The sequence below is a fragment of the Notothenia rossii genome (assembly GCF_949606895.1).
Source record: "Notothenia rossii genome assembly, chromosome: 8".
NCBI classification, from domain to species: domain Eukaryota; kingdom Metazoa; phylum Chordata; class Actinopteri; order Perciformes; family Nototheniidae; genus Notothenia; species Notothenia rossii.
Window position 1 is genome coordinate 55,024,612 of NC_136906.1, and position 11,849 is coordinate 55,036,460.

At 46.2% G+C, this 11,849-nt stretch overlaps 1 protein-coding gene across 1 annotated transcript; it reads left to right on the forward strand.

The window, feature by feature from the left end:
• Window positions 1–732: 732 nt before the first annotated feature.
• Window positions 733–11,188, forward strand: LOC307014023 (uncharacterized protein). The gene is made up of 2 exons (XM_079641672.1): window positions 733–837; window positions 10,467–11,188. The coding sequence occupies exons 1-2, from the start codon at window positions 815–817 to the stop codon at window positions 11,089–11,091; spliced, it is 648 nt and encodes a 215-aa protein (XP_079497798.1). The 5' UTR covers window positions 733–814; the 3' UTR covers window positions 11,092–11,188.
• Window positions 11,189–11,849: the final 661 nt, after the last annotated feature.

The following is an 11,849-nucleotide window of genomic DNA, read 5'->3' on the forward strand; positions in this document are numbered from 1 at the left end:
TGCAAGCACGCGAAAGTCAAATTCAGCTTTATTGTCAAAAATTCTACATGTGTTATACATCCAGAAATATCGAAATATCGTTTCCCACAGTGTGACATGTATACATAAAACAAAAAGGGCCTAGATAAACATGGTATACATTAAACAAAACGGGCCTAGATAACCGGGGTATACAGTTTAAAATGTTAATATATTTAAAGTTTTCAAAGTGCAGTTTCAGTGCAAGTCAGTTGAAACGATCTTAAGTTGGCGTGACGTTGAAGTCGTGCGACCCTGCTGCTGTACTGGCTTGTAGTTCGTTTATAGCATAACGTTAGCATTTTGCTTCTGCCGACTAGATTTATTATTCAAAAATTATAAAAGTAGGGTTGACATGTGGATATTATCCGGCTGAACAAAACGTGATCCATCTCTTAAATATGTGTCAACCACAGACCTTATTTCGAGCTATTTTCCCAAATCCTATGGAGAAATTGCATTGCGTTTTAGACGAAGGAACCGGAAGAAGTTTACTTCCGGGTTTAAGGACGCGTCACTGCGGCTCTCTATAGTCTCTAAATAACTTATTTCACATATATATGATATTTAGGCTCGCTGGTCTCATCCTACAACGGCAATGAAAAAAGCACCAGGGGAGGCAGCCATAACCTCTGCCGCACTGAAGGGGGCGCACATGAGCCCACAGGTTCTTGTTGCTACTGTTATTCTACGTAGAGACGGTAGACACAAACAACAAGCTAGACTTTTCAAATTACAGGAAGATAAGGAGGACTTTTACAAAAAAGTAATAGAGATTGTTGTCCAGAAGGATAGCATGGACTTCATCTTCAAGTCAAGGTAAGACCACAATTGTAATGAAAATGGGATCTTACTAAGAAAGAACAATCCAATATTTAGATGTTGGGTATCCTTTTGTTGAATGGTCTGATTAAAATGAATTGAAGCATCAGACTAAAAAAGCTTTTGAAAATAGCCGAATATTTCGATTAAGGTCAAAATATAATATTTGTAAATCTGACTCTGAAAGAGTCAGTGCCTCACCAGCCATGAAACTCACCGCACGTCACTGGTAGGAATTAATGCATGGGAATGGTCATATATGCAAATGAGCTTTAGGTGATAAATGAGTAAGGATGCATTTAGACAGTAGAGACATGAAAAAAGAGCATAGTTTGGCGTGAAGGTAGGGCTGGACACTTTTTCATATCAGTCGATAAAATAATGATTACAATATCAGTCAATTAGTGTGTCAACCATATTAAGGCCATGAAAAAACAGCCAAGAATTCCCATTACGCCAAAATGGATGTCTGCACCTATAAACATGTAGAAAAACATGAACATGAAGAATGAATGTGCCAAGTCTATGAAACCTCCGGCTAAAAGGTTGCTGTGTCGGATCAGGGACCAATGCTATAAATAATTGATTATGTATTGAAAAAGATATCTATTGTTATTGAGGCATATATGTAAGTGAGCAGTAAAGTAAAAAACATCGGTACATACCGTTTCAACAAATGGCAGGAGCTTTGTCTTCTCCCGGATAGCTTCACCCTTCTTTCTGACGACTTGAATTAGTTCACTGCACTTCTCGCAGTTTCTGCATGAACCTTGCTTCAAGGGGTATTGTGGTTACTCTGATGAATTCTTCATTCACCTAGGGAATATAGGTAGTATAGGTATATAGAACTATAGAACTATATAGAACTATAGAACTATATATATATATATATATAGAACTCCACTGGCTCCCCGTTTCACACCGCATCCACTACAAACTCCTGGTCCTCACTTTCAAAGCCCTCCACCATCTGGCCCCCCCCTACCTCACTGACCTCCTCATCCTCTACCAACCACCCTGGTCCCTCAGATCCACCTCAGCCGGTTGTCTTTCCATCCCCAAGGCCAAACTCCGGAGCTTCGGGGATAGAGCCTTCTCTGTGGCAGCCCCGAAGCTCTGGAACTCCCTCCCCCAATACCTCCGTGAGTCTGAGTCCATCACCCTGTTACAGTCCCACCTCAAAACTCACCTCTTCAACTCTGTATCCATAAGCCCCCCCCCCTCTCAACCAACTTCCTCCTGACTGCTTTTCTGTTTTGTTTTGTTTCTTTTTGGCTTTGTTTTTGTTTTGTTTGTCTAAACTCCCTCCCAAATGTAAAGCGTCTTTGGGTTCAAGAAAAGCGCTATAGAAATATCATATATTATTATTATTATATACAGTATATATATCAAAAACAGACAAAGGATATGTGCCTCATGCAAAAGCATGTGATTTAGCTTTACGTACATTTGATTACACACACATACATACTATGAGTAAAGTTAGTGTACCTCTTGAACTTCGAAGAGTGCTGGCCATCTCTCGATCATTTCGTGCAAAGATGTTTTCTTGTCGACAATTTCTTTCCTCCGAAATGCGAACTGCTAGCCTTAGCTTTTGGACAGTCAGCCCTCCAGTGCCCTCTCTCCCTGCAGAAATGACCGAATCACCCTGTGGCTGACCTCGCATCATACGTTAAGGTCTACCCCAGGTCGACCTATTTTTCTCCTCCCATCTACCTCCTGCACGATACATACCCCCTTCATCCTGGACCCTGAAGTCGTGACCGCCCCTGTGCGTTAGCACATAATCATCTGCCAGAGCAGCAGTCTCTGCAGCAGTTTTCACCTTACGCTCGCTGATGTAAACCGCAATGTGGCTGGGCACAGAATTTTTTAATTGCTCCAACACCATCAACTCACATAATGCGACATACGTATCCACTTTCAAAGAGTTACACCACCTACCGAAAGAGGTAACCAGATCCCTGTCAAACTCAACATGTGTCTGCCTGCTAGACATCTCCCAGGACCAAAACCTCTGACGATAGGCCTCCGGGACCAACTCGTAAGCCTTCAACACAGCAGTTTTAACCATTAGACACTTTGCTGTCTGCCACCATTAAAGCAGAATAAGCTTCCTGGGCCCTACCTGTTAGCACACACTGCAGCAATAAGGTGCTATTAGCATCTGACCTCTCTCTGCTCTCAGCCACACGCTCAAATAAGGAGAAAAATGTATCTGGATCTCGTTCATTAAACTGAGGCACAACCCGCAGATTACCGGCAACGTCAAATGGAGTAGCTCTACCAGGGAAATTAGAGGCCTGACTTCCACCACCAGCAGGAAAAACCAACCTCCGCTCCTCTATCTCAAGCCTTTTAATTTCTAACCCTAACCCTAACAGTCTCTCTCTCTGTTCAAAAGTCAGGTCTGTATCACAGCAGCCAGACTTACTGCCACTGTCTCTGCCAGGATCAACAGTATGTTTCCCCCCTTTGAAAAAACCTACCTCGAACAGATTTGCTCTAACAATCACTCTTATGTTTTCCTTCATCCTTTTATCCCCAACATCCAAGCGGAAATGTTCAGCAACACAGATCAGCTGCTCACGTGAAAAGCCCTCCAGTAGCTCCTCTGTAGGCGCTCTCACAAACTCCTCCACACTCTCCATCATGACAACACTGTGTGGCACGCTCACGCTACTACACAGCCTTCACGCTACCGCGGCCCGTCCCTCTAACTGCCTCACAGTAACTGGCTAAACTCCCGCTAGTCTTCAGGTGCCAGTTATGGCGGGTACTTATGCACTGAAACCCACAAGCCCGGTAAAGCAACCAGCAATTGGCAACACCAGCCGCAGCTTTGGACGTGCTCCCGAGCTAATAGCTCTAACCACTTTCACACCACACTACTACCCCCCCTACGACCTCCAAGGGTGACCGTACTGAAACCTAACAGGGACAATACCAACGGTACATGACTGCCGTGAAAAAATAGTCAGTGCACCACACCTAACTCGCATTCCAAACACCAGCTACCTTACTACATTAACTTACCCTCGTCAAAGCTACTCCCAACAAACAGTGCGCTCCGTTCACAACAACATACTCCATTTCCGAAAACTAACTCGACTGACCATGGTTCAACCACGAGCCCTTACAACCAGGGTTGGGTTGGAGGGTTGGGGTTCTCCATCTAGCTAACGTTAGCTAGCAATAGTTTGCTAACCACAGTTAGCTATCTATGTTAGCTAAGCTATTAAGCTTAAACCAACATCCCAATGGTGAGCGACAACCGTGCCTGCCACAAGATGGTAGACTTAGTCAATGCTAACAACAAGCTGCGGAAAATCTCCCAGGCCAAGCGCTCCAGTGAGACAACAGCGAAACAATTGGAGAAAATGGAGTGCAGACTTGATGCCAGATTTCCGCTGTAGCCTCCAAATGTTGAAAAGCTGATTGATAACCCAGAAGACCTAGCTTTCTTGGCCTGCATGAAGACCGACAGAGTGGCCACATTTGGTGTATTGGACAAAAAGCTGCAGCTCAAGGTGAAGCGGCGAGAGGAGCGTCAAGCTGCTTCAGCAGCCGGACAGTCCCGCTGTGAAAAGGAGCTGGAGGAGATGACGGCAATGTCCAGCTTGGTGTCGGAGAGTGATGAGGAGCCAGAGGAGGATACTAACACAGTCTGTCTAATATCTGAGGGCGAACCATCCCACAAGCGTAAGAAGACTGGAACAAACGTCTTCATTCCACATGACATCCTTAGCCGACCAAGTGTTGTGTCACTGGCTACAAGGTTGAAGATGTCACCAACGCAACAGGCTGCCTTCACGCGTGGCCTGGTTGCAGAGTCAGGCGGTAAATGTACACATCTCTCTGCATCTTACGCAACAGCTGACCGAGCAAGACGCCAAGTGCTGGAGACAATCAGTGAGGAACGGCACCATCAGTGGACACCACCTCCATTGTGCACCCTACACTGGGACAGCAAGTTAACACCGATGCTCAGCAATGTGCGCCAGTTGGAGGAGCGTCTTACAGTGGTGGTTGGAGATGCAGAGCGGCTGAAACTGCTTGGTGTCCCGGCGTATAAGAAGCAGACCAATGAGGCATGTGGAGTGATCATTGCCCGGTTGACATGCAAGTTGCTGCAGGACTGGTGCTGCGCTGACCAGTTTGTCAACATGGCATTTGACACCACTGCGTCAAACACCGGCCATCTCACTGCAGCCTGCATTGCCATACCGCTCTCACTGGTCCGACCACTGCTTTGGTCTGGGTGCCGGCACCACATTGGTGAGGTCCTCCTGAACCCATTTTTTACAGGCCTGAAGGTGGAGACATCATGCTCGCCAGAGGTTACCTTGTTCACATGTCTGAGAGAGAAATGGAACCTGTTACCACAAGAATCCAGCAGCCAATGGTCCCGTTACATTCCTGGCAGCACCGAGCAACCACTCCTGGGCAAGTTACGTGCTGAACTTGTCAGGTGCGCAAAAGAAGTGACTGACCACAAGCGAGATGGCTAACGTGAGTTTGTGCAGCTGTGTCTTGTGTTTCTGGATGCAGGTGGTGAAGAGCAGACTGCAGTGACCTTCCAACTACCGGGAGCTCTCCACAAGGCACGATGGATGGCCAAGCTGCTCTATACTCTCAAGCTGGCTTTGATGAAGCAGCACATCGCGTTACTTCCCCAGGGCACAATTACCACACGGCAGCAGGTGCCGAAGATTCGGGCATTTGCCATTTTCATTACACACATCTATGCAAAGTGGTGGTTGACCTACGAGAAATCTGTAGATGCTGCCTGGAATCACATGAAACTCTACCACCACCTGCAGGCATACAAGGCTGTAGATGAGGGCATTGCAGCATCAGCAATCAAGGCACTGGAGATGCATCACTGGTACCTGACAAGTGAGATGCTGCCCCGGGCTCTCTTCAGCAGCAAGGTGCCCAATGAGGACAAGCGTGCACTTGCCAGTGCGATCTTGGAGCACAAGCCCGCTTATCTCCCCATGCACATCCCTGAGCAGCGCTTTGGCACTGGCTTTGGTAAGCCAAAGTTCCCCACCCTCTTGCCAACCACCAGCTTGGCTGATCTCGCCAATAAGGATTGCTGGTTTGGGATGCACCAGCTGCACATTGATCCAGAATTGATGTCTCTCGATGTGAAGGAATGGGCGACCAATGCTGCGTTCAAAAAAAGTGAGCTCAATGTATGTACAATGAATGTGGTCAATGACTGTGCCGAGCGTGGCGTCAAGCTCACGTCCGACTTCGTCGCAGTGGCCAGGAAGGAGCAGCACCTGCAGAATGTGCTGCAGGCATTTGAACATGACCGCAGCCAACAGCCAAACCTTTGCCGCTGCAAACGCAAGGTAATCGCAAGTTAATCGCAAGCTTGCGATAGGACGGTTACTCTTGGGTGGCGGGTGGGGAGACATATCTGGGGGAAGACGTACGGGCTAGGTTCAGAGTTCAGGTTCCATTTCCTCTCTCTTTCTCCCTGGTGATGTTGCTCAGTGGAGTGGACTCTGGCACAGACTGAGCAATTAAGTTTGAAGTTTAGTTTAGGGTTTCTTCTTTTAAGTGTGTCAGTATCGCCCCTTGTGTTTAACAATAAAGTCAATTAGACTTTATATGTGTGTCCGACATCCATCACTGCTGCACAAAACTCAGGGTAACGTGAACATGTCCCATTGAGCTCCATTAATTTTGTCTATAGGAAAAATGAATGGAGAATCTTGAAAGTTGAATTCTGAGAAATGCCCAAGTTTGCCCAAATGGCAAACAAACAACTTTTACTTTACTTTACTGTTACTGTATAAAAGTTCACTGTACTCAACCTTTCCAGGTCAACCTTTTGGCAATTAGACTAAAAATTGCAAATCTTTCGAAATTTCACAAAAGTTCCCCTAAAACTCAATGGAATTCCTCAAAACTTTGCAAAAGTCCTTTTTATGTTAATTGGAACACAATGCAATGCCAGCCGAATTGATATATATGGGTATGATATAATGTTAGTTTATTCAAAACAAACAAACAAACAAACAAAAGGAACCAGCAACAGGTCCCTGACGCTGGCACAGGGAAAGTGCCAAGAGGAAACAGAGAGCGACGTATCCGGCTGGGCTCTTTCTTGAAGGCTTTCGGCCAGGTGTAGGTCATCAAGGCTTATGCAGCTCGTCATACAGGTGCAGCTCATCAGGCAATGGAACCTGCAAACACAAACACACACACAACCAGACGGCACCCCACATGGTGTGGAGGGGTCGTCACAAGCAAAAGGAATGAACCATTAGCATATACGGAAAGTAGCACATATGAATATATAAGGCAGTCATTTGTGCAAACGTGCAATATATGCCAGATAACAAGCAAGCTGTTACAAAAACATACATCTGCAGACAAATTGGATCACACACTGTTTGAGCAGATGGATGCAGACACCTTTGACCACTCTTTGTTGTGTTTCCAGATGGCTGCTGACTTGCACACATCAAACATAGCTGCCTTCCCTCTGCACACACAAGTCTTGTTTCCATTGAAAAAGTAGCCTACTGACTTATTTATTTATGACTTATTTTATCAATTTCCCTTCCTGTTTCAAAAGTGCTGATTTGGGGAAAGAAGAAACATTTATTTTTAAAACAAAAAAGTGCTGATTTGGGGAAAGAAGAAACATTTATTTTTAAAACAATGGAGGGGGCTGAGCTCATGAGGGAGATTCTACGAAACAGCATATCATGGATTATCAAGGATTATTTCTGAAACAGTATGGAGCTCAAAGGCTTTCTCTCTTTTTTTTACATATTTTTATTTTTCAGTTATAAAATAAACAGACATTGCTCCAGATAACAGAACATACAACAAAACATGTAACAACAAACAACAAAACAAAACGTAACGGGGGGGGGGGGATGCAAGGATTACTTCCTAAAACAGCTGATTGTGACATACACAGGACACTACATACACAATACATAATACATTACACAGGAGATGCCATATTGACAGGGTCAGATAGGAGAGCTGCGGACAGTGAACCGCAATCCTCCTGTGTCCCCTCAAAATCCCCCAGCAGAGAGGCTGCACGCTCCATGTTCAGTAGGTCCAGATACTCCCTCAGCCATGAGTCCCGAAAGCAGGCTGGTATGCGTTCCTTCCAGTTTAGTAGGATGAGTCTTTTTGTGGCTAAACAGCCCAATGTCCAGAGCCGATCGGCAGTCCTTGCAACATTGCCATCTGGGATAATTTCCCTACATGGGACATGTAGGGAAATTAACTTTTAAAGATTCAGACATTAATTTTATTACTTCTGACCAAAGTTTTTTTTACCGCTGGGCATTCCCAGAGTAGATGCAACAATGTACCTCGCTTGCCACATTCATGCCAGCATAAATCTCTGTGTTTGTTGTCCATCTTGGATTTTGTAACAGTAAGCTCTATTGAGAATTTTGAACTGTATGATCCTGAATCTTACACATTTAGAAGAGAACATAGCTGACCTCCAAATGGAGTTCCATTGCAAAGCAGACAGAGAGATATTCAAGGCATGCTCCCAGGACAGTTGGACAGGAGAATAGGTATTCGGGGCAGCCCTAGATAATCATTTATAAATGTTAGAGACCACACCGGATGATATGATTGCTTTCTTGAGGCGCTGGTCCTCTTCCATACATGAAGCGGGCATGGCTCCCTCCATACATTTTGTACTAATAATAGATGCTAGTTGTGCATAATTATGATAGAAAAGATGAGTCTGAGAGACCCTACTGGTTTTTGAGTTGTTGAAATGGAAGGGTTTGGTCTCTATATATCTGTCCAATTGTAGTAATACCAGCCTTCTGCCAGATATTATTACTTAAAGTGCCTCCTCCTGCAGAAAGAGAGGGGTTACTCCAAATGGGGCAAGATGCTAAAGAGAGCCCCTCTATATTGAGTCTCCTGTGCAGTTGCTTTACAATAGAGCTTGAAAAGCGGATGATGGTATTATCCATTGAGGGTGGTGGTTTTGGGCAGTACCACATGGATGCCAGAGATATGTTTTGGTTTACAAAATGGATTGCTCCAGCCATTGCCAACTGCCTACCGGAGAGGCACTTTTGTACGCTCACGATAATGAATACTTTGCATTGAAGGACAGATAATACTGGAATACATCCGGGACTCCCAAACCTCCCATTGATCTTGGAATGATTAACTTATTATGTGCGATTCTGGGTTTTTTATTATTCCAAAGGAACTGAGTGAATAGGGATTTGATATCTTTAAACCATTTTAGTGGGAATTCAAGAGGGATAGAGGAGATAATATGAGAAAGCCTTGGGAGAACATTCATTTTCAAGGTTTTTGCTCTGCCCCATAGAGAAAGTGGTATGGCCATCCATCTGTTGATGTCCTCCTTAATGGACTGGAAAAAAAAAAGGGCCGTTAAGGCTAAAGATTTTAGAGATAGGAGAGACGATGTTAATTCCCAAATACCTCATTCCATTTGTTTTCCAAATAAAGGGGATGTTCATTAGGTTGTGCTTGTACATATATGAGTTAAGTGGGATTGCTTCACTCTTGTTCCAATTTATCTTATATCCAGATAAGCTGCCAAATAAATGTATCATATCAAGAACTGCGGGTATAGAGAGTGCTGGCTTGCTCAAATTAAGAAGTATATCGTCAGCGTACATATATAATTTGAAATTATGTCCATGAATGTTCACACCATGTATGTCACCATTAGAGCGAATTGCACAGGCTAATGGTTCTAGAGCCATAATAAAAAGTAGGGTACTAACAGGACACCCTTGCCTCACGCCACGGTGTAAGGGGAAAGGTTTTGAGGTTAATCCATTAGTTCTAACAGAAGAGAAGGGAGCGCTATACAAAGCCTTTACCCAGCTAATCAACTTGCGCCCCAAGCCAAATGTTTTGAGCGTGTAAAATAGATATGCCCATTCTATTTGGTCAAAAGCTTTCTCAGCATCTAGTGATGCTGCAATCATTGGCAAATTGCTGGAGCTTGCTTCTAGGATAATCTGAAAAACCCTCCTCATGTTATTTGAGGACTGGCGGCCTGGAATGAAACCTACTTGGTCTAGATGCACTTTAGATGGAACCACCTTCTCCAAACGGAGTGCCAGTATCTTGGCTAGAATCTTGTAGTCACAGTTTAAAAGGCTTAAAGGGCGGTGGTTACCCATCAGAGAAAGATCTTTGCCCGGTTTAGGCAACAATGAAATAATGGCAGGGAGGCAAGGCTTCAGATTCTAATATTTCATTGAATAACAACAGTAAATATGGTGAAAGCTATTCTTTAAAACATTTATAGAACTCTGTTCCAAAACCGTCGTCCCCTGGAGTTTTTCCTGATGCCATCTTCATGATTGCGTTTTCTATTTCATTTTGGGAAACAGGTGCCTCCATAGCAGATCTGTCAGCCAAGCTGACGCTAGGGAGGTTAAAACCTCAGAAAAAGCTATCTAAGGCTTCTTCATTCAAGTTATTTGTAGTGCTATATAATTTAGAATAATAATTCTTGAAAGATTCATCGATTTTGGCTGCATCACACTGTAGCCTGTCATGCTCATCTCTGATCGCTGGAATAATCTGTCTGTTTTCTATTTGTTTCAATCCCTCTCAAGTCACCTTTCAAGTCACCTCTCGAGTCCCCTCTCAAGTCACCTCTCGAGTCCCCTCTCAAGTCACCTCTCAAGTCTCCTCTCGAGTTCCCTCTCGGGTCCCCTCTCGGGTCTCTTCTCGAGTCCCCTCTCAAGTCACCTCTCAAGTCTCCTCTCAAGTTCCCTCTCAAGTCCCCTTTCAAGTCACCTCTCGAGTCCCCTCTCAAGTCCCTACCCAATGTTCTGGTCCGTTGGAGGTTCCGCTGGGGGTCCTGCCAACTCCATGTCCTGTCCCGTTGGGGGTCCCGCCGACTACTCTTCTGCCGGGGGTCCTGCCAACCCTATGTCCTGTGCCGTTGGAGGCCCCGCCGACTGCTCTTCTGCCGGGGGTCCTGCCAACCCTATGTCCTGTGCCGTTGGAGGTCCCGCCGACTGCTCTCCTGCCGGGGGTCCTGCCGGCCCTGTGTCCTGTCCCGTTGGGGGTCCCGCCGACTACTCTTCTACCGGGGGTCCTACCAACTCCTTGTCCTCTTCCATGGGGGATCTTGCCGACACCTGTCCCACCGGCTCCGGTTCCTGTCCGGTCGACACCGGCTCCTGCCCGGCCTCCGGAGCTGTCTGGTCTTCGCACTCGAGCCCGGCCCCCTGAGAGCCGCGGTCTTCGCCCTCAAGGCCGGCCCCCTGAGTGCCGCGGTCTTCGCCCTCGAGCCCGGCCCCCTGACTTTTCCTGCCGGTGCCTTCGCCCTCGTGCCCGGCCCCCTAGGTTCTCCCGCTGTGGCCTTCGCCCCTTTTTGGACTCTGCCTTGCCCCCGGGCCGTCCGCCCGAGACCCCCTCCTCGAACTCTGCCTTGCCCCCGGGCCGTCCGCCCGAGATCCCCTCCATGGACTCTGCCTTGCCCCCGGGTCTTCCGCCCGAGACCACCTCCAGTTCCTCTGCCTTGCCTCTGGGCCCAAACCCGTCCTCCGGTCCCCCTCCACCCACCCTGCTGGACGTTTTGGGATTTTTTTTGTGTTTAGGGACGTCTAGAAACCTCTGTCACGTTTTTAGTTTTGTATGTCTAGGTTTGGGTTTATTTTGCTGTTCGGTTCTCCCTGTCATGTTTTCCTCCTTGTGTATTGTCTGGTCCCTTTCCCTGTGTTTTTCCTCCGTGTCGTTAGTTTCCCTGGTGTGTCTGATTGTGTTCACCTGTGGCCCTTGTGTTTCTCCTCCCCTGCCCGGATGTTTCTCGTCTTGTGATTACCCCTCCCTGTATTTAGTCTTGTCTCTTCCTGTGTTCGGTGTCTGTCCCTCCTGTCTCCCTCCATGTTGGTCACGGTCAGTTTTGTGTATTCTTGCTACCTTGTACTATCCATGTTTTTGATTCATGCCATGTTTTTTTGTTTTTCAGCTTTTAAATAAAGCTCGCT

Excerpts from the sequence above, each read along its gene's own strand:
- LOC307014023 (XM_079641672.1), top strand. The coding sequence starts at position 815 with ATGGACTTCATCTTCAAGTCAAG. Across the intron at positions 838-10,466 it reads GACTTCATCTTCAAGTCAAG|TCACCTTTCAAGTCACCTCT; the intron begins GTAAGACCACAA and ends ATCCCTCTCAAG.